We start from the raw sequence: 24,047 nt of genomic DNA, 5'->3' as shown, positions 1-24,047 counted from the left end.
ACTGACGAAACATTTAAATATTCTCTACCATTTTCATGTTAATTATAATTAAGAAATCGCACATAGTTTGAAGGAACTTTGTAGGCAGTCTGTCATTAGCATCTTGCTGAAACACTATCTTAATATTGTTTTCTAGCTGTACCTGATAGACAGCAGATTAATATAGCAGGTTTGGAAGTCTTACCCATCTGTCAGAGATGGGATTTTAGTTCAAATTAATACCCTCTAGACAGGAGATCAAGTTCAATTTACAAAAGCACCAACTCCCAGGGACACGGAAGGCATCAAGAATGTTTCATGTGGATGAATATGTACTAAGACCTTTGTAAAAGTGGCTTTCTGTACACCTGTTCCTTAATTGAGTATAGGAATATGACACAAGTTGAACCGATAAAATGTGATGAAGCTCATGTGGCATAGCAGAACACAGCAGCCAATGTATCAAAACAAATGATGTCTCACCTACTTTTAACTCAGTTTGTCTTCAGAGATATTGAAAGAAGCTTATACTTAGGACACAAAGATTCAATTCAAATAATAAGCAAGCTTACTTGTTAAACCAGAGTAACAAGTCACTAGAGTAAATAAAGAATTGACAGTCAATTCAATGAAGAGCAGCAGCAGGTAACTTGGCACTTGAAGGAGCCTCAAGTACCACTGTGCTGACATTGAACAATTACAGAATGGCTTCAGCACAGACAGAGGCCATTTCATTTGTTGAATCCTCACTAGTTTATATAAGAGCAATCCAGCAAAGACACTAACCCACTCTCTCCATGTAGCCTTGCAAATTCTTTCCTTTTATATTCCTATCCAGCTTTCCTTTGAATGCCACAATTGAATCTATCCCCACTACTACCCGCGATTGTGAGATTAAATGCAGATTGGTTACTGGTTGACCCCCCAGCTTCCGGACACTTGTTGCTTTACTTCTCTGGACCAAGCTCATTCTGACGTCTATACTCAACCTCTTGCACTCAAATGCAAGGTCAAGGACCAGCACCTCATCAACTGACTTGGCATATTACACTCTTCAGAGTTCAACGCCAAGTTCAAGGTTTTTTTTTTAGATATTCTGTATTCCCAGCATTCATAGTATGGTCCTCTGGTAATTTCAGATAATGATTCTGCTTCTTTGATATACACCCCATCCACAATGACCTCTTGTTTCTTAAATTGTCCTATTACGCTCTTAAATTGTGTCATCTTACTCTTTTGTCATTTAATCTCCCCTATCTTTGATCCTATCACAGACTTCTGTTTACTCCTCCCCTCCCAGTTTTCTGTATCTTAAAAGCTGTTTTTGCTCTAGCTTCTCCATGTTCTGATGAAGAGGTCTTCAACTTAAAACATTCTTTCTCCATGGATGTTACATGCCCAAGTGAATATTTCCAGCATTTTGATTTTTTTTTACTAAGTGTACTAATGAACCAGATTTGTAGCAAAAACACTCAAAGTCTGCTTATGGTTGTAACTAGTAAAGACCAAAGAAAATCTACTGCATATAATCTGCATCAATCTGTTTGAATTTGAAACACTGAGACCACCCTATATCTAGTACTTCAAAATAGTTTATTAATGCATTTAGAGTTTGAACCAAAACCATAAATAGAGAAAGGTTTTATAGAAGAGTCTTCAGTTTTCTTCTTTTCATGCCAAGGTATTATGAAACATTATTTCAAAAATGAATATGCAATTGTCATCTGGCAATGTGGAGGACTGAATGCATATAGTCTGAGCAAATCCCGCACTACGTCCTATTATCAGTGTCAAGTTTGAATTAGCAGTGCAGTGTCATTACTCGATTTAAAACTTAGAAGGTTCGTTACAGCTATTGTATTGTTATCCTGACAAATATGTACTAGTTCATAGAGTCCCAGAGTACAGAAACAGGCCCTTTGGCCCAGCTGGCCCATGCCAACCAAGATGCCCATCCAAGATGGTCCTATTTACCAGCATTTGGCCCATAACCTAAACCTTTGCTATCTATGTACCCATACAACTGTCTTTTAAAAGTTATTGTACCTGCCTCAACTACTTCCTCTGGCAGTTCATTCCACATACTGTATATACCACTCTCTGGGGGGAAAAAAAAAGTTTCCCCTCAAGCTCCTATTGAGTCTTTCTCCCCTCACCTTAAACCTATGCCCTCTTGTTCTTGATTCCCCCAACACTGGGGGAAAAAAAAATGAGTGCATGCACCCTATCTATGCCCTTCATAAATTTATACACCTCTCAGTCTCCTACGCTCCAAGGAAAAATGTCCTAGCCTGTCCAACCTCCCACTATAACCGAGTTCCTCAAGTTCTGGCAACATTCTTGTAAATCTTTTCTGCACTCTTTCCATTTTAAGAACACCTTTCCTATAGCAGAATGACCAAAACTGAACATAATACTCTAAGTGTGGCCTCACCAGCGTTCTGTACAACCGCGCCATGACCTCCCAAATTCTATATTCAATGCCTTAACTGATGATTATTGAAAGTTTTGAATCAAGAGAGTTCTTACTGGAGTGGGGTCAGGGGGTGGGGGTGGGGAAAGAAAGGATGAGAAGGGAAAGACTTTCATTAAAATGGAAGTCACAACAAAGTTGGCAGTGCAATTCCCCAGCAATGCTAAGTTAGTATTGAGGACTAGAAAACTTTATTAAAACATTTTAGTGTTATCCAAAATTTTCAGCTTGTACTCAATTCCAAATATGGATAAATATAATTTATTTAAAAATTTCTCCATATTACATACAAAAATTAATTCTCCCTGTATGCAAAACAAGTAATGGTTTATAATACCTTGGGGTGACATGAAGTAATTTAAGTAAAATGCAATGGAACTTTTGCCAAAGTTGATAGGAGATAACTGAAATTTTCACTTTCCATCTTTTGAAGACTTTTGTACAACAAGCCTTCTCAAAATTTGTGGAAATGTTTGAGCTCTAATCTACAATATTTAACATTTGACCCTATGAAAGAATGTAGATATTACAAAAGTTATCCTACATTGTCAGAATGCAAAGAATCCACCATTTTTACCTATAATGCACATAAATAAACAGTACAGAAACAAGGCCGTGTAATGCAAGTTTCTAGGTACGTGAACCAATAAATATTTTCTTTCATTTCCACATAATCCCCTTTAGTTGTGAAGTGGGTCTATCTAGCCTGTTCTACAACTGTTACAAAAAAAGCCCATGTAGATCATGCACAAGACATAGCCAAAGCATTTGAATTCCTTCCCAAAAGCAAGCCCAACATCCTAACTCTGAGAAGTAGCCTTAAAGCAACGTAAACATTAAATAATACTGGTTGATGGTATCAGTGTATTGCTTTGTCAACTCCAAATGAAAAGGTCCACCAAGCTATATATTTATTTAAAATAAAAAAAATCAAGTAATTTACCTTGAGATATTGTGGATCTTCAGCCTCATCAGATGTGCCTGGGCAAGTCTCCAGTGATTTGTGGGAGTTGTTCAATGGCCTCACTGGTTACTTTTCTGATGGTGAATAGTTGATCCTGAGTTTTCTGTCCACTGTGTGTGCTGTGCTGCTGCAAATCTGCTGAAATGGAGGGATTTCACAATGTGTAAAAAGCGTTCCCTTTCCTTGTGGGATTAGAGGAATCAGGAATGGACAACTTCAAAACATAGATTCCATACTTGGAAACAAAATTTGAACTTGAAACCACATGGGTTGTATAAAAGACATTTAGTTTTCTCTGAACACACTTGCTCCTTTCATATTCCTGATAAAATGAGGCATTTATCATCTCAATGTCATCTAACCTTTCCTTTGAGTTATGGTAGCAAAATGGAGTGTCATCAAGATTCAAGATTTGCTTTATTGTCATTTCTGAGTATTTACATACACAAAAAAAAAGAAATACTATTTCTCACCAGCTCATATCAGTGCAACAAAAAGGACAGTGATAAATATCTAAAATAGTCTATAAAAACATCTCCAAAACAAAACTAAAAACATATCAACACCACATATTCGTATCTGTTAAAGTGTGTTTATGTATTAATAAGTGCTTATTCAGCTCAAGATGAAGTTCAACGTATCAGGTAACTAACTATCAAACTGTTTCTGTATTGATGTGAGTATGTACATGTGTGTGGAGGGAGAGCTTGTCGGTGGAAGTGGGAGGGGACACAGTCCGTTTATGATCCTGACTGTTTGTGGAAAAAGCTGCTCAGCGTCTTAATAGATCTAGAGCAGATGCTCCTATATCTCTTCCCCAACAGCAGGAGGGAAAACAGGTCGTGAGAAGGGTGATGAAAGTCCTTAATGATGGCCGTAGCTCTGCGAGCGCAGTGTTGCTGATAGATCTCCATCAAAAAGGGTAGAGGAGCACCAATGATCCTGCTGTCTTCACCATCCTATTGAGATGCTATTGTTCATAAGCCTTGCAGCTACCAAACCAGGAGGTGAGGCAGTAGGTCAGGATGCTTTCAATGGTGCCCCTGTAAAAAGTGATGAGATATGGAATAGGGAGGCCTGCCTTTCTGAGTCTCCGGAGGGGGTAAAGCCGCTGCTGGGCCTCATAGTGGCAGTCAGATCATCCGCTAAGTGAACCCCCAGGAACTTAATGTTGCTGACCCTCTCCACAGCAGCACCATCAATAATCAGCGGTGTATGATCATGCTTGCCAGCCCTCCTAAAATCAATCACCATCTCCTTTGTTTTGTCCACGTTGAGGGCGGGATTGTGGAATCTACACCACACTGTTAGCTGCTCCACCTCCATCCTATATGCAGACTCATCATTGTCACTGACGAGACCCACCGGTGAACTTAATGATGTAGTTGGTGCTGAATCTAGCAATGCAGTCGTGTGTGAGCAGGCTAAACAATACAGGGCTCAGGAGGCAGCCTTGAGGTGAGCCTGTGCTCACTGAGATGGTTCCTGATATTTGACTGCCAACTCTAACTATCTGCTGCCGCTGCGTCAGGAAATTGAGGGACCCAATTGCAATCAGCTTTCCACTCAAAGACACTTGCAGGGAGTAAAATGAAATCCATGCAATCAAACCTATCCTAATTCTCCAATTCCAACAAACAAAAGTTTGTGCTTGCAGCACAAGATTAAAAACTGATACTGCTGCAACTTCCTTGTGATTGAACCAAAATAATCTTCTTAAAAGAAAATTCAAATACTTTTACATCTTTAGTTATGGGAAAGACCAATTGATAGTAAACTTTCATGTTTAGGCAATATAGCATGTTGGGTTGGGAAAGGAATTGTGGAATACAGCAATATAAAATTGCACTGAATACCTAATTCATAGCATCTTTATATTATGCCCAATTATTATATACACTGGAATCAGATTATCAAAATAAAAATGGGGAGGGAATGGTCAAACATAGTATGTGTTTGGAATAAGCTCTATTTTATCTTCAGATTTTACTAATGATAACCAAAGAGCCATCAGACAAGGTGAATGTTTTATCATGACACCTGCCATTTCAAAGAAGTCAATATTTGAATTAACTTTAAGTTAGAGGTCAAAAAAGTAAAAATCTGAGTAGGCAATTAATGCATGTTTGTGACGTGTTGGGGGTGGGGAAGAACTTGGCAGTAAAAAGATTCACAGAATAATAATCAGAAAGAAATTAGTTAAGATGTTTTTTTAAAAAAAAAATCTTTTACAATCAAGGTAATAGTTGATAAGGCTGAAGGAACAGGTTTCAAAGTATTTTCTCCTGGGATAGTGGGTGAAAAGGATATTTTGATGTAAGCAGCACAGAAGGTGCACTTGGGTTGCAGAGAAGCCTTGTAAAAATAGCATAACATTAGCATAAACAAGTCCAAAAGTCGGGAGCACATTCTGACACTTATACTGCTCATAACTAGTTGTTTGTGGAAACTTATTTCCTTGTCAGCCTCATAGGCACCTAAAGTAGAAGCCAAAATGTTAACTCTGATTCTCTTTCCACAGACACTGCCTACCCAGAGTATTTCCAGTATTCTGTTTTTATTACAGTAGAACTATTATCCAGCATGTTGAAGCTACAAAAACTATTAGATGATAAGAATGGTGCACTACAATTTAAAACAAAATTGCTTTGTTCACCTGAGACAAGATGATGATGTAAAAAGCAGCTGTGTAGTAAATTGATGTCTCTCATTAGATAGAGATTTGCAAAAATTCTTGCAAGTAATTAGAAAAGCAGATAACTGCAATCTGGATAATAGAGTTTCTATTGCGTGTGGAAAGGGCAGCGTGAATACCTAGGAAGTCTCAATTGATGGATTGTGTTATCAAACAGTACAGCTAAATAGAGTGCATGCAGACTTAATTTTGAGGCTCACCACCCTGTATAATCAGATGTATAAAGCCTATTTCAGTAAATACATTAAATGGCAATTATGCATTTGAACAGGTAGCTAATCACTGTTACTATATTATTACATTACAAATGGAATTGTTTAAGAATTTCAAGCACTCACCAGCAATGTTTAATTTTTATCTGTTATCACCAATAAGATTTTGATTCAATTTCATTGTGTGCAAGATACAAAATAACATTAACAGCATTCAAGACAACTGCAGACGCTGCCATTTTAATTCAGGTACTGTAGGTTCGCCACTGGTCATATGCAATTACTTGCATTTTTGATTGTGCATGTTTTATTTCCTGTTTGCTACTTAATGACTATATGTTAAACTGCCATGCAAAATGGCTGAAAGCCCTGGATTTCTGCATCACTGTTATGGTGAGCAGCTTAAAAAATTGAAGTCTCCAGCTCAGCAATAAAAATCAATTCCAAACAATGAGCAGCTCCAACAGGACACATGGCAAAGGAAGATCAACTAAATTAAGAATGGGCATCATGGGTCATTGGTATCCGGTTGTATAATTCAACAGTCAAAGCAATTGTACTATAAAGTAATAAAAACAGAATGCTTGAAATACTCAGTGCCTCAGTTTTGGAGGCAGAAAAAGTTAAAGTATCAGATATGGACATCAACCTTAAATGTCGACTCTGTTTCTCTTTCCACAGATGCTACCTAACCTGCCAAATATTTCCAACATTCTTTCCTTTATTTCAGACTACTAGCATCTGACTTTCAAAAGAAAAAAACTGCAAAGTTTGAAATCACTGGTCAGAAATTTGGAAGAAGTTACACAAAGAAACGTTTCTTCTCAAAATTTCATACCACAATTCCAACCTCTGGTGAATAAGAACTGCAAAATTTGTCCCTGAATGGGAGTAGTTATTAAATAAATATGCTCATATCTTCTGCAAAGCATTTTGTAATACATCAGCATTGTGTGCACACACATTCTAGTAAAATTAGTTCACAAGGATAACAGCATAGATGTATCCTTAGAACAGACAGTGATTTTTTATTGGACAACACCGTTCTAACTAAAGAATAAAGATGCAAAAAGGATGAAGATTAAATGTAATATTGCTCAACAGCAAAATTGCTTTTCTGGTAACGGTTGTGTGGACTTGTCAAATGCATCTCCATTAACAGTGCCCCAGCAGAATTCATCTTAATCATTTAACAGTATTAACCACATGTCAGGAATTATAATTTAGGACCAGGAGTTGAACAGGCTTGCAGTAAAGCACTGAAAGAATCATATGGCACAGGCGAAAGATACCCAAGTTTCAAAATTGCAATTTTTTTTAAGACAGCAGTTGATAAGATCCATGTAATACCCAGAGAAACACTACAAGGACAGACAGTGATTTAATTTTGTTTTAAAGTAAAACTATGTTTCTTTTAATACTATGAACAAGGAGAAGCATTGTTATAATTCACTCGACAATTAGAGTTCACTTGCAGTTAAATTTGGAGTGCCTTGCATGATTAAAATCCAGCTAAGGGGTTTGGTCCTCTTATAGCCAGAGATAAAGGAGTATGAAGAGAGTTGTCTGTGATATATCCAAAAGACATGATTACCAGAAACTGAAGAGATAAATAACCAGCTGCTGAAGAACAAAAAGAATATCCTGTACAGGGTAAGTTGAGGATTATGGAAGGAATTATGAAATAGAATTTATGTTCAAATTGATGCCAAAGTGTTTTTTTTTAAATGGTCTTAAAAGAATTAGATGATTGCATGAAAAAAAAAAGCTATTAAAGGGAATTGGAAGCAACCACAGTGCTAACAGATTAACTTGATGGACTGAGCAGCCTACAGCAAAGAGCAACTCATTATTTTTCTTAGAGCAAGGTGCATTGTGACATTTTACCTCCATACACCTGGTTAGAAAATTGACTTGAGCCCAGGGAGGAAGCTTCATTGAAATGTGGTACTACTGCAGCAGATTTTGGATCCTCTTGGAGCAATGGTTTACGTAAGGTGGTGACAGTTTTGTCGGAAGGATTGCTCTGTCCGTTCTTCATCTCTTCTCCTGCAGAAGAAGACATTGTTGAGATGCTGTTATAGTTGTGATTACAACTCCACTGTTAATACATTTCAGTTTACAGGTAAGCACATTTTTAACAATTTCTGGATAATTGCGGATTCAAGAGATATGAAAATAGGGTAAGAAAGTGTTGCTGAGGTAAGAGATCAGCCTGGATCCTTGCTGAACAGCAGAACAGGCTCAAGGGTCAAATGATCTATACCTGCTGTTATTTCTTATGTTCATTTGCATTGACAAATCATCATGGCCTGCAATTGCTTTGTTGAGATGGTTTAGGAATTCATGCTGTACAATTTCACTGCTGAGTGTATCAACCACAGAATGTACTTACTGGTACTTTCTCGGGGCAAATTTCCAAATTCACATGACCAATGCAAATCCAGGCTGGTTGGAAAATTGTCAGTGGGATGCATCCAAATTTCTAACTTGTGCTGCAGAAAGGCTGCTGGAACTCTGAAACTTCACTCCCAAGAAGCTGAATGTGAAAGCTGAATCAGCTAAAATTTCAAGTGAAGCAGATAGCTTTTTCCCCCTAAGTCTTCATATCTTTGCTTAACAAAAAAGCGGTTCATTTGTGTGGATTTGCAAATCCAGAATGTTTAAATCAAAAGTAGCTGGAAATATATTTTTCTGCTGTAATTAATTCAAAAATTAACCAGAAAACTCAGCAAGGATTCATAAAGTACAGTAGTAAATGTTCCTACAACTCCACCATCAGTGACCATGCTTTCAGCTAACGAGCTCTTAAGCTCCCAAGTTCGGTCCCTAAGCTTGTCGCTCATCTTTCCTATCATTAGGGACAAGGTCAGATCTTTTCATGTCTCCTAACATGGTTTGGCATCATTTTTGATTTTAAATCCTGCATAACCACTTAGAATGTAACTGGAAGTCATTAGTATTGTTCAAAGATGTCCAAGAACATCTAGTCATTAATTCTAATGAACTAAATAGAGTACCTTTCTCTTGTTCATCTGTAGCAGACAGACACAGTGCACTTAGAGCATCCTCCAAGTCTTTGACCTGATTTATTAACCTTTGACCTTTATCAGGGAGGGCAGTAATATTCACTGTTCTCAGCATATTCTGAAAATGAGAAATTTAGACATGAAAAGTAGCAATATTGCCAAATATTATTGTTCTGACAATCTTTCTTCCCAAATTTAAACAAGCAGTTTTTTTTCTTGTTAGTCAATCATCAATGAAGCAAATAATATTTATTAATTAACAAAACAGACATAAAAAATTTCAGGGAATAAAGCACCGATAAAAAATGTGCCTTTTTTGAAAATTCAGATTGGAATTAATAGCATTCCCATCTCGCAAGACAGAATGCAGGATGTCTGCTTTTCAGATTTTAACCACAACACAGATTTCAATTAACTTCTCAGGCATTTAACCAGTGCATTCATAGTTAGAAACAATGCAGATTAACTGCAACTATGGCTGTTTCATGCCCACAACATTTGCATAACAGCCAATGAAGGGGCAATGGAAAAAAAATCAATTAGACAAATGACTACACCCAAGTAACCTTATCACCGATTGAACTTAAAGCATGTGTTAAAGCATAGATTATCAACTATGATAAACTATGAAAATGAAATACTGGGGTGTGGAAAAGATAGTTTTCCACATTTTTGTATCAAATTGAGAATTCAGCAAGTATTACTAATAATACACCCATCTATAAATACTGAACATGGTTAATACAGAACTGAAATACACCCCACTCACCACCTAACCACCTCCAAATACCATCACTGCTTGATAGCAAAATTTTCATGTAATTTATGAATTTACATTCAAATGTTTGTAATATCTTGAATTATTTTGCAAAGGTGTGTGTATGGGAAACAATTCAGAAAAGCAGAGTTTAAATATTGTACAATTTTATAATCTTTACATTAACTTGTTTTGTGTTTCCTCTGCACTTGTGTGCAACCTTCCTTTATTTGCAAGAATACCATTTTCAGAGAATTATGCATTTTATGTTAAAACAGTTAATTTATTCTTAGATCATTTATTACCATTTACAGAATGTTCTGCAGGAAGTCACCACAACTTCAGCAACACTTCTCAAACCTGCCACCTTTGCTCTCTAACACAAGTGCAGCAGGTGTATGAAAACAGTAACATCCTTGTTAAGTCACAGTCTGTTGAAACTGGGAAATACACTACTGTCATTGACTAAACAGCAATGTGGTTGTGTACATTTACCACATGGGCAGCAGCAGTACAAAAAGACCACCCCAAAGCAACTAGTGATGGTAACAAATGCAACCCTTACCAAAATTATCAGTCTTTTTATGTAACCTTTGCTCAAGACTATTACCTTTTTCTGCTTAAGTTGAATAGTCAGCTGGTTGTGCAGTGCCATCGTATTCTTAGTTTCTGTGTTTGCCGATACATATTCAAATCCAGGAAAGGCTGTGAGTGTTCTTTGTTTATTACTTGTATTTGGATTCTTTGTGGTTATGCTTTGTTTGGTATCCACTGAGTGACTGCCAGGTGTACTTTGCTCTAATGTTGTATGGATTTTTCCTGCTCCAATGCTCGCAGGAACCTCAGCATCAATTTGTCCACAAGAGTCACTTTCCTCATTTGCTGGCTTATTTGAATCAGAGTTATGTGTAGCAAGAACTGAATTGGCATCATGCTCAACTTTGGTTGTTTGCTTCCGCTGCAAATGGTTTTCCTGAAAATCTGTTGGCTCGGTCTTTTGGGATATTCTCTTGACATTGCATTTTTGAGTGCTAAGCGACTTTTCATTTTCACTTTTACTGCTTGACACTTGTTCCCTCTTCAAATGTGCAGTGTTTCCATGATGAGACAAGTGATTAGATAATTCTTTATGGACATAGTTTACAGATTCTAGTCGTATCTTATCCTTTTCCGCTATCCGTGACGACTTTGAAAACTTTCCTTTGTCAGCTGGCAAGGGCTCACATGGTAAATAGTGATTTCTGCTAGAGTCAATGCCACTTGTTCTGGCATCACACTTAAGGTGACGACTTGTTTCTTTCCGAGTCTCCTCAAAATCCTTAACATGAAGCTTTTCAGACTTATTAGATAACTCATCACTGTTGTTGAGCCCATCATGAGGCTTCTTTGTTGCTTTCTCATTGCACATTAGTGGTGAACCACCCAAATGGAACGATTCGCTCACATCTCCATTGTGCTTCCTGTCTGATTCAGGCTCAGCATCCTGGTTACTACGACTATCAGTAGGAGCAAACAAAGAAGGTGGTCTCTGATTCTTGGTAGGAACTCTAAAAGGATTTCGCTCTTTACTCACAGAAAGGAAATGCTGTTGTGCATCAAGATGCCCATCTCTGTCAGTTGATGAAATATTTGGATTTGGTTCCTGAAAAACAAATGTTAACATTTAAATTTATCGTGCATAAACATGCACATTTTTGAGATGAAAAATGGCATGTTAATCGAAAACCAACTACAGAATACAATTTTTGCATTCTTTCTTGATTAAAGTGAGGACTGTCAGTGCCTCAGTGCTGGGGGAATGGAAGGTATTTTCCCATCTTATACAAGCATCAATCTCCATCTGTCATTTCTCCACCCCTATATATAATCTCTCAGGGCAGAGAAGCAGAATTGAAAGGCTGATGATTTTTTTTTAAAAAGACACTCGAAGACACTTAAATTAAGAACCATAGCATAAGCATGCAAATGCTGAACATCCATACCTGCCAAGGCACATTTCCACACCATTTCAGATTATCTGCCTTTCCTTTACTACAGCGATAGTACAACCTACAGGAATAGCACAAGACAATTAATGAAAACATCAGAAATAATACCAAACTTCATAGCTCAAACTTTTATTATTTCCTGTTCTTGAAGGAAAATTATTCAAAGTGATTCCTATTAACAAAAGTATTAAAACAAAATCTTTTCATGTCATGGGGACTACATGGTGGAAGACAAAACATATTATGGTCCCTCATGGTAGGCTCATCCAGAAGATTAAGATACATGGGATCCATGGTGACTTGGCTGTTTGGATTCAGAATTGGCTTGGGTAGTAGTCAATGGGATTTATTCTGGCTGGAGGTCCATGACTAGTGGTGTTCCGCAGGGATTCGTACTGGGACCTCATATGACCTGGACGAAAATGTGAATGGGTGGGTTAGTAAGTTCACAGACGGTACAAAGATTGGTGGTGTTGTGGATAGTGTAGAAGATTGCCAAAGGATACAATGGGATATAGAGCAGTTGCAGATAGGGGTGGAGAAATAGCAGATGGAGTTTAATCCAACCAAATGAAATGTGTTGTACTTTGGGAGATTTAAGGGACAGTACACTGTTAACAGCAAGAACCTTAACAGTGTTGATATACAGACGAATCTTGGGATCCAAGTCCAGAGCTCCCTGGAAGCGGTTGCACAGATTGATAGGGTGGTAAAAGAAGGCATATGGCATGCTTGCCTTTATCAGTCGAGGCACCGAGTTCAAGAGTCAGGAATTTACGTTGCGGCTTATAAAACTCTAGTTAGGCCGCAACTGGAATATTACATGCAATACTGGCCACCCCATTATGGGAAGGATGTGGAAGCTTTGGAGAGGATGTAGAAGAGGTTTACCAGGATGTTGCCTGGATTAGAGGGCATGTGGTAATAAGGAGAGGTTGGACAAACTTGGGTTGTTTTCTCTTGAGTGGCGGAGGCTAAGGGGAGACCCAATAGAAGTTTATAAGATTATGAAAGGCATAGATAGACAGCCGGTATCTTTTCCCTAGGGTTGAAATGTCTAATACTAGAGGGAATGCATTTAAGTTGAGAGGGGGAAAGTTCAAAGGAGATGTGCCGGACAAGTATTTTTTTTCCAAAAAGGCAAAGAGTGGTAGGTGCCCGGAAGGCACTGCCGGGGTAGTGGAGGCATATATGATAGAGGTGTTTAAGAGGCTCTTAGATAGGCAAGTGAATGTGCAGAGAATGGAGGGATATGGACGTTGTGTAGGCAGAAGGAATTAGTTTAGTTAGGCATTTAATGGTTAGTTTAATTAGTTCAACACAACATCATGGGCCAAAGGGCCTGTTCCTGTGCTGTACTGTTCTATGTTCTAGTGAAGGCACCACCTGCTGTGTGAAACATGCGAGTCCCATCACATAGCTACGTAGAAAGCAACGGAATGGTATGTTGTGGAAATGACTCATTGAGAAGAACACATTGAGAGCATTTCTTTAAATCAAATGGCCAACTAATTAATGAGAAAAAGCATTAATTCCAGCTCATTCCACTGAGGAGAGATCACATCAAAAAAGCATACGAAGGCCAGAATAAAAACAGATTATTGGATCAAGCAGCATATGTGGAAAGAGAAACAGTTAATGCTTCAGACTGACGGCCTTTGAAAACTGAGAAAAATTAGAAATCAAACACTTTTTAAGTTGCAGAGAAGGGGGAGGGGCAGGAAGAACAAAGGGAATGTCTGTGGCAGAGCAGAGATCAAGAGACTGAATGACCAACAGGTAGTGCTGTTGGTTGAGATAGAGAGGGTGATGAAGATTTGTTAATCAAGTCTGATATACCTTGAAGAGAATGCAGGAAGAAGGAATGCTGTAACTGAGATACTGGATAAAAACAGAATGCCAGAAATACTCACAAAGATAGAGAAAGAAAAACAGTCAGTTAATGTTAAAGACTAGATGCTTCCTCAGATCTGGCCGGTTTTGGTACAAACCGCAAAGGCTAATTATCTGAAATTGTAGAAATCAGTATCAAGTCCTGCGGGCTGTAATGTGCCAAGTTAGAAGATAAGATTCTGTTTTCTGAGCTTGTATTGGGCTTCAGTGAAACAGTAAGAATCCAATAATGGCTGCAAATGGGATGGAGAACTGAAATGACAGGCAACTAGAACTTAGCACTTTGATTCTCCATCCTAGTCCCAGATGATCTCCCCACTTTTAGCCCCATTGTTACAAGCCCAATGCAAGCACAAGGAAGAACATCTCAAACTTGCACATTACACCCCTCAAGGCTTAACAATGAACTCAACAATATCAGATAACCAGCCTTTCCATTCTGCATCAGAGCTGACCAATCATGCTGAAGCAATACACACCTATTACGTTAGCTGTTTATGTCTCCCCACGGATGCTACCTGAAATGCTAAGCATTTCCAACATTGTTTTTATTTCAGATTTCTAGCATCTACGGTTCTTTAACCTCATTGTTCCAGCATTTCTTTCACGCTCCTGTGTTTTCATTCATTTCATTAGTTATATCTCCTGGAGGCAGATTGGCTGAGATTAACAAACCTTCATCCTCTCTCAGCTGACAAAACCAACACTTGGGTCATTCATGTCTCCCTTGGTTCCACCCTGTCACAGGCATTTCTTTTGTTCGCTGCACCCTTTCTCCTTCTGAACTATTTAAACCACTTGACATTTCTAACTTTTTCCAATTTTAATGAAAGGTCATCAATCCAAAATATTTTTCAAGCTCCAGTAGCCTGATCTTTTGCACATTCTGTTTTTATTTCAGATTTTTTCACTTTTTGATGAAATGATCCAAAAACCCCTAAAATGATCCAAGCTCTGGTATAAGCAAAAGAAAAATGCAGAAGCCCTACTATCTGGTTAAATGAACTGAATTTCTGCACCAAACATAAAACTATAAGAAAAATAGACAAAGCAGGATTCTGCATCTATGAATAGGATGCATCAATGAATTCTATATTATGTTAATTTCATTACTCATTTAATGAAGCATAAATTAATGCTGTTTACACAGCAGAGATAATAAATCTTACCGATACGACTGAGTGTCCGATTTCTTGTGAATAGCTTGCAGTTCCACAACCGAGTCTTCATGCACCAGACAGTGAGATACAGGAACACTGGGAACGAGAATATCACATACAACATCTGGGATATCTGAATTATTGCAACACCTCGCTCCCCACTGGGTGGTTTACGTTAAAAGTGTTACGTTAATTTAGCCAAGGATAAGCAGGCTTGCAGGCAGATGGATGAATGGGCAGATGAGCATGCAGATCATACAAAGCTATACAAGCAAATTAAACATTTACAAACAAAACCCTTGGTCCTCACTTTTCACCCTACCAGCCTCTGCATGCAGTGCATCAACCTTTATCATTTCCACCACCTGCAATGGGATCCCACCACCAGTCACATCTTCCTCTCCCCTTTCTGCAGGGATCACTCTCTCTGCGACTCCCTGGTTCGGTCATCCCTACCCACCTACTCCTTCCCCTGTAAACATAGGAGGCGCAACACTTGTCCTCACACCTCCACGCTCACCACCATCCAGGGACCTAAACCACTCTTCCAAGTCAGGCAAAGATTCATATGCGTCTCCTCCAACCTCACCTACTGCATTCAGTGCCCTCCATGTGGCCTCCTCTACATCAGTGAGACCAACCATAGACTAGGTGACCGTTTTGCAGAACACCTTTGCTCCTTCTGCAATGGTCATCCCGACCTCCTGGTTGCAGGCCATTTCACTCACTTTCCCATTCCCACACCAACCTATCAGTCCTCAGCCTTCTCCACTGGCAGGCTGCGGCCAAACACAAACAAGAACACCATCTCGTATTCCATCTGGATAGTCCACAATCTAATGGTACAAACGTAGAATTTTCCAATTTCAGATAACCCGCACTCCCATCTCCCCCACCAATGTTCCTTTCTCTTCTTTTGATTCACCCAGATTCACCCTCCCTCAACCCCAGTCACCCATTTTGTTCCCCTTCCCCACCTAGTTCCATCTGCCCATCACCCACACACTTAAGCACTGGGTCTCCTATTGTTCCATCATCTCTCCCTTATCTGGTTCCACTTAGCGCCTTTCTTACTTATCAGAGTCCAGCATCTGCAACCTTTTGTTGTCTCCACTTATCACCTTCCAGCCTGTGTCTCTACCTCCACCTCCCCACGTGGCTCCATCTGGCCCACTTTTTCCCTTTGCTTATCTGTCGCTACCTATCACTCACTAGCCATTATTGACTGTTTGTGGAATATTTCGTTTATATGAAAGATGCATAGTGCAAATTTCAAGTTGTTTTGCACTCTGTTTTGCAAGTTATTTCTGAAGGTAATAGGCTAGCTCTAACAGACGGTGGTTGCCACAAATGTCACTCTGCATATTCACTGGCTTTCTTTAAACTAAGCTGTTATTCACATTTGACATGTCCTTCATGCCCTTCTCAGACTTCTAACTAAAAGACTGGATGAAGATGACGACAAAAGTTCTGTCTGCATCAGAGCACAAAGTCCTGTTGTTGTATTCCTGCATTCAGCTATTCATATTGTGCCATGTAGACATGTTCCTTAACACAAGGTGCAGGAAATGCTTTCAGAAATAACCACCGATGCTGAACCCAAGACAACCTGAAAGTTGGACCATGGAAATTTCAAATAACTGAGACATTCCACAATGTTTACAGTCAGCAATGTACTGTTAGAAGTGTGCATGCAGCAAGGTGTCACAAATATCAGTGAGATTACTGATTAGTTTATCATTTTCAATAAATTAGGTAAAGGATATACTGGTCAGGATATTGGGGAGACTATTCCCAAATCCATCAGGCCCAGGAAATAGCTACCAGTTTCAGTTCACTGAGACAAACGTTTTGCTTCAAATGTCAAAGTTCACATGATGTTTAAATTCACTCAGCTTCAAGCTAGAGCACTGACAATACCAGCTCATGAACCTCCAGCTAATGCAAAACCACACAAGCTTCAAAATTTTCTAAAAAGATTACAAGGCTTACTTCTTAGTAAAGTGCATCATCAAAGCCAAAATTTCTCAACCAAATTCTGCTCCTATTTGCTCTTCTACATTACAACCTCGAACAAACAATACATACTCAGCAGGCTGTACAAATGAACAAGGTGAATTCTGTTGACTTGCACAAAGATAGAAACTCTTTCCCTTGGTAGCTCCATCTCTCACTCCAGTCTTCAGCAAACATAGGGTTCCTGCAAGAAACACAAGAGAGTATAATGAAGAAAGGAGTAAAGGTGAAGAAATCAAAGGAAGGCTCTCACAAACCTCTTGGTAAGCTCAGCACATGCTAAGCACTTTACTGCCCAGCCCTCACCATAATGCAGGGGTCACCTGTACTTAAAGAAATTTAAATTAGTGTTCATTTGTTTTAATTGATTCTGCAAATTACATTTAGACAATTTTAAAAATCAAATTGTTAAATTTTGATCATTTTAAAATTATACAACTACAAACAAAAACAATTTCCCCCCATGCTGAATTACACAACAAAGTATTCTGCAATTTAAAAAATGTGCTGCACTTTGAATCATGACATGTAATTTCTTATTCCAACCTGTACACAGGAGTCCTTGCACTCGGTGTATATCAGACATAATTATCTATCGTTATTAAATACCATCCTTTATCTGGAAGACAGCAACAGGTTCAGTCAGTCCCATAAACCTTTTCCAATCATACAATGAGATTATTGCTGTATCCCAACTTGATTTACCTGCTTTCACTCCACACTCCTCAAACTCTGTTAACAAAAATCTATGTCACAGTAATTCAGCTGGCTTCTACTGAATTTAAGGACAGAGTCCTGCAATTCTGTCATCCTTTGTGCTCAAAAGTGTTCAAACTCAGCTTTTGAATGGCCTGGCTCTGAACTTGATATGACTCATTGTCTAGGAGGAAACATTTTACCATCCTGTTATTCTGTGCAAAAAAACTTAATTAAAATCACTTCTTACCATATATTCCAATGAATGCAAGCCTGGATTCAGTAAAACTTTAAACCTTGGAATGCTGGTAACCTTCAGGTGAATCCACATTATCCTTATTGCACAGCCAGTACATCCTTTCTAACATGATTCAAGAACTATATACAGGTGAAAGTCAACTAGAACTTTTGTATCTGTAACAAAGTTGTTTCCTGTTTATACTCTAATCCTTTTAATTATAAAGGCAATTGTTCCATTATTTTCAACTTCTGTTTTTTTTATTCTGGACCATGACATTATAGCAATCTGTGTACAAGGGCATCCCAATTTTCTGGACAGCTGCTAATTTGTCACTATTTTTAAAAAATGCATGGATGATTTTCTTAAATCCAGATCCCAGAACAAGAGATTGTAAATCAAATCTCTTCTCAAACTCTACCATACCCCAGAAAATGGACTTCCCTTTACCTGAAAACAAGACTAAAACAGCTCGTCCCTTGAAAAACCAGGGCCAACTCAGGTCTGGAATTTTAGCTAGTTAAAATACTGGAGCGATTTGTAATTCACACCATGTGATGCACGGAATCAAGCTCTACACCATAATGCTCAGGACTCAGTGAGGTGCTTTTCTGTTACTACAGAGTGAGATAATTACATAAATGAAGGCATGGCAAGCCACCACACACCCGTGAAAGGATATTGTCCACCACATAGGAACTCTAGGATGTCTTCTACAGAAAGCATTACCAGCTGACAGAGCTTGAGCTTCAACTCCAACAGCCAACATCACTGCAGTCTATCCAGTGTTCAGTGGAGAAGACGTTTCAGGGGATGATCACCCCATGTGTCACAAGATTGCAATCAGAGAGGGAAGAAAAAGTGCACACAGGTAGCTCAGGAGAGCTGCGAGTGAGTCCTACTTTCTAACCAGTATTTGGTTCTGAATACTTATGATGGAGAGGGTTACCCAGAGCTAAATTCAGACCACCATAGGTATCTGCAAGAGGGTGTCAAAGGATGACGGAATCAATAGTTAGGCGAACAGACTGGCACTTCTGTGGTTACAGCCATGATTTCAGGGTGGTTTAAAAATCTCAGCCAGAGCCCTAGCAATCTCTTCCCTTGCCTTCCTGCAGCAGCCTGGGATAAATTCCATCCGATCCACCTTTAAGCCTAACAAGCCATTAAGTAAAGAGGAGTTATTCATGGAGACTTCACTAGACCTTTACCTATCCCTTCACTGAATTCTCCAACTACAAAGTCCGTTTTCTGTAGTTTAGTCAAGCTAAACCTTTATAGAACACTGGATTGGCCTTAAGTGGAGTTCTGGTCACAATATTATAGGAAGGATACAAGGGCATCAGAGAGGGTCCAAAAATGATTTACAACTATGAATCCTGGAAAGAACCACCACAGTTACAAGGACAGATTAAAGAGGCTAGGACTGTTTTCGTTGAAGACAAGGCTGAAGGGAGATTTAATAGCATATAAAATGATTAGTGGTGTGGACAGAGTGGATAGCAGAGATTTGTTCCCTATGGTGAAGGAGTTGAGGACTAGAGCTCAAAAGGTAAAGGGAAAAGAATTAAGTGTGACATGAAGAATTTACTTTTCTTAAAATGCATTTTTCTCTTCTTCATCATATATTGAACCACACTGCAAAGCAAGAGAAATAGCCACAGAATAGAAATAGAGAGCATTTCTGTAAGGAGCTGGTGTAAACATAATGGGCCTTATGGCTCCATTCTGTGCTTTAGCCATTCTAAGATTAATTCAGCTCGATCACAACATCTGAAGTGAAATAAATCTGTTGGTCTTTTTTCCCCTAAAACTTGACCATGATGGAGGACAGTGGAGATAAGAAACTTCAGCTTTCATCCGTTTGACCACAGCAGAAATGACGCACAGCAGCACTTTGTGCAGATTTGAAGTAATTGCTGGATAAATGCAGCATTATAAAAGTAAAGATGTCCTACTGCAATTATACACAACCTTCGTGAAACCAGATCTGGTGCATTGCACATATTTGTGGTCTCATTCCTGAAAAAGTGTTTATAGAGGGAGTACAGCAGATAGTAGGTTTACTATGCAATGTGAGATTAAGTTAAGCTTCTATTATTTAGAGATCAGAAGAAGTGACTTTATTTCAAATGGAGAAAACTTTTAGAGGGCTCCTTGAGCAGTTTCTCCGACTGAGGAGTCACAAACCATGGGTCAGCCTCTAAAAGGTGGCAGGCCGTTTAGCATTGAAGAGTTATTTCTTAACTCAAAGGGCGAGAAATCCTGGGAATTCTCTTCTCCAGAACGCAGTAGAGGCTGAGTCATTGATTTCATTTAAAACTGAGTTTGATGCATTTTTAGAAAGTGGAGAATTCAAGCGATTTGGGGAAGGGCTGTTAAGGTAGAGGATCGGCTACGATCTTGCTAAACGGCTGACCAGAAGCCAATTGTCTCTCCTGCAACTACTTTACACTAACACCCACCCACCCCACAAGTCTAAAACTGCCCATGCAATGCTGGAAATGCCAAGGTTTTGGGTGTCAGCAACTAGCACTGGTGAAATGGGAAAGCAGAACCGAAAGTGCATGCATCACATCGCCACCGGTTGCAGTGCAGCCCACAATGGGAAGCCGCCCCAGATGCACATGGTCCGAGGCGTTGATTGGTGCCAAACTCACGGCAGCTTTTCATTGGCCACAACAACTGCCAGTTAAAGTACGTCACCTCCTGAAGCCGGTTTTAAAACTCGGGACTCCAATCCCTGTAGCCCACACCCTCACACTTCCAACAGTAATTACTGCAGAATATTTCGTGTCTCAGTACTTCAACCTACCGTGTTCCTTGCAGACCACCTTCTCCATCTTACTCTCCACCTCCTCCGACTTCAGACGAGCAGCAGGTCCGAACGACCACCCAAGGAACACAACGGTCACCGCCACACGCCGTTCATCAGGGACGTCGCTCTGCCATCCAATCAGTGACCAGCATCCAGATGGGGCGGGAACTAACACCTTTATTGTCACTCCGCGTAATAGACAGCGGCAAACACCAATCAGATTGACAGGCCAGCAGCCGGGGCGGGGCGAGAGGAGACTGTGTTTTGTGTCCAATCTCCTTCCTCCTCCAGTTTTTGAGAAAGCTCAAGTAATTGTATTGGGTCCCATGCCACAGACTCTGTTCCATCATCCTCAACTGTATCCCTTTTCCTGCCACCTGCCTGAAACCAAACTGCCCTACGTGCAGCCTTTCATATTTGACCTGGACGTATATTTTGACATGTCTGCACCATCACTAAGACTGCCCTACTTTAGCACATTTGCCACCTAAATCTCATTCAAAACTTTGTACCTCCAGCTGATTACTCTGACAAACTCCTGGCTGGCCTTCCTTGATCCTGTTTAGCTTGAACATATGATCATCTCAAAACTCTGCTGTGGCCACTAATTTCTTATCACCCTTTACCATGCTTGTTAATGTACATTGGCTCCCCCGCTTTCACATCTTTCCATGGACAGCTCTCTAGAATCTCCAACTCTTGGAGATGTACATGCTCCTCCAATTCTAGCTTCATCATCATTAACAGCTTTGCCTTCTTCAATTCCTAAGGCCCAAAGCTTTGGAATTTCTTCCCATTAAAATAATGTTTAAAATTAGCATCGTCCAAGTCTTTGGACACGTGTCATATTACATCCTTCTGTAAATGGCCATCTATGCTAATCCTATGTTACAGAACTGCAACCTTCTATGCCATGGCATTTTAAGGTTTCATCTAAATAGTTCTCAAATGTTGTGAGAGTACCAGCTTCCACTGCCACTTCAGGCAGTGCATTTCCAGATTTCAACTACCCTCTGCGTGAAAGAATGCTTCCTGACATCATCACCTCTGAATCTCCTAACCCTTACCTTAACCCTAGGACCTCTGATTATTGATACTTTGAATATGGGAAAACTTTCCGACTATCTATCCTATTTGTGTGCATCATTGTTTTGTACACATCAATTTCACTACCACCCCCACAGCCTTCTCCACTCTGAGGAAAATAAACCTAGTCTCTCCTCATAGCTGAAACAGTTCATCCTAGGCAACATGCTGGAGAAACTCATTTACAAAACTTTCCTGAGCAATCACGGCCTTTCTATTGTGCGGCAACCAGAACCCAGAACACATAACCAGAACCAGTACCCCAGCTGTGGCCAAACTGATGTTTTATGTAGCTGTAACATAACCTCCTTGCTCTTTATATTTAACTCCCCAACTAATGAGGTCCCTGTATATATCAAGTATGTCTTCTTAACCACTTATTTACCTGCTGGTGAAGATAATTTTAAAACCAGGTTTAAACTCTGTAACACTATTGCAGCGCTATTGACCTGGGTTCAATTCCGCCGCTGTCTGTAAAGAGTTTGTACGTTCTCCCAGTGTCTGCGTGGGTTTCCTTCCACATTCCAAAGATGTATGGGTTAGGAGCTGTAGGCATGCTATGGTGGCGCTGGAAGCGTGGCGACACTTGCGGGCTGCCCCCAGCACATTCTCAGTATCGCAAAAAGACACATTTTACTGTGTGTTTTGATGTACATGTGACTAGTAAATAAATATATATTATAACTTGGCACATCAGTTATTTTCTTAAAATTGAAACACTATCTGATGAATGTTCATCAACATGAAATGATAACTTGGAATTCTGATTCCATAGATGTGGCCATTTCTGTTGAATATTTCCTGTATTTTCTGTTTTTATAGCCTGGTTTGGCGATTTAGTGGATTTTCCACAACATTTTTCAATAATCAGTAGGAATTCAATAAATCAGTACAAAGACCAATGACAAGGTTTCGTAAGGCGGATTGATAGAATCCGCATGTCAAAGTTGTCGTCATGTTTGTTGCTGATGCGTCTTGTGGTTTAGGAACAGATTACACAAAAAGGGAATGAGTACTCAAGAAGTCAGCAGAAAAGCAGCAATAATTAAAAGGTAAGTCATGTGAAGCTAAATGAGGTCAGTTAGTCTGCGCTTGCCAAGGGAGGCAAGGCATTGAAGGCCAATGCTTTTGATCTGTCAAAGCTGAATTGAGGATGGAGAGGAAAAGGGTTGGTCTCAATTGGGTACATTTGTGGTTTTGATTATTCCATCTGGCACGGTACTGTTCACTCACTCAGTTTGTCCATATCCCTTTGAAGCCTCTTTACATCCTCTTCTGTATCCTCAAGCCCACCAAGCACAGCCCATGTCTAAGATTTATTCTGCATGGATCGAGCAAAGACCTGTGAAGTGGACTTGCATTCAGTAATTGTTTCTTTCTAAGTAACTATTTCTCAAACCACGTTCTTTCATATTCTCATTTTATTGGATGCAACGCCATCTGATGTTTTAGGATCACCTATTTGTTTCATTTGTTTGCCTAAAGAGATCATTACCTTCTATTACTTCTTTTTCCCTAAGCCTTAGTTTTGCTGTAAACCACCTTTGACACTCCCACTCTGACATCATGAAAAGGCTGAGATATACAATTGAATTTTAAAATTTAAGCTATTTCAGCAAATTGCTTAATTATTTAGAATGTGCCCCCCCCCCCTTTTAGAGCAAAACACAATTAGTCCTGACACTAATCCTTTTGTAATATTATTAGCATCATTGAGGGGAGAATAATCTTTTGAGAATTTGACTTATACCAATTGTCTAGTTTATAGCTTTATTCATTGGTATTAAAAGTAGTGCAGAAACATATCAATCACCTCACATTAATCATCAGGAAAGACTGGGAGCTCGGTTGTTACAAGTAAAAAAGAAAGACACCTAATAGGAGGTGTTTATAACTCAGAGGAAGTCTGATAATCCAGATAAAGGCAGTGTTAACATTTTTGTGGTATGAAGAATTAGATTTCATAAATGTATTAGTTGCTTATATGTCCATTAAGGAATTTGGGGAAAATCCTTATCCACTGTAAGAGACAAAACGCAGAGC

The 24,047-nt window shown here is 39.3% G+C and overlaps 1 protein-coding gene across 1 annotated transcript in view; it reads right to left on the bottom strand.

Annotated features, from left to right (window-relative positions):
- The window catches only part of ttf2 (transcription termination factor, RNA polymerase II), a 49,108-nt gene extending 28,083 nt beyond the window's left edge, over nucleotides 1-21,025 (bottom strand). Inside the window, 9 exon segments of the mRNA XM_052014462.1 lie at nucleotides 3,396-3,458; nucleotides 3,460-3,551; nucleotides 8,211-8,372; nucleotides 9,344-9,470; nucleotides 10,720-11,751; nucleotides 12,092-12,158; nucleotides 15,160-15,246; nucleotides 17,239-17,350; nucleotides 20,916-21,025. Coding sequence (XP_051870422.1) covers nucleotides 3,396-3,458; nucleotides 3,460-3,551; nucleotides 8,211-8,372; nucleotides 9,344-9,470; nucleotides 10,720-11,751; nucleotides 12,092-12,158; nucleotides 15,160-15,246; nucleotides 17,239-17,350; nucleotides 20,916-20,943 — 1,770 coding nt within the window. The 5' untranslated portion in view covers nucleotides 20,944-21,025.
- Nucleotides 21,026-24,047: the final 3,022 nt, after the last annotated feature.

Source organism: Pristis pectinata, chromosome 4 (assembly GCF_009764475.1).
Source record: "Pristis pectinata isolate sPriPec2 chromosome 4, sPriPec2.1.pri, whole genome shotgun sequence".
Lineage (NCBI taxonomy): Eukaryota > Metazoa > Chordata > Chondrichthyes > Rhinopristiformes > Pristidae > Pristis > Pristis pectinata.
The sequence above is the reverse complement of the archived record's forward strand: the minus strand, read 5'-3'. Positions and strand labels throughout refer to the sequence as shown.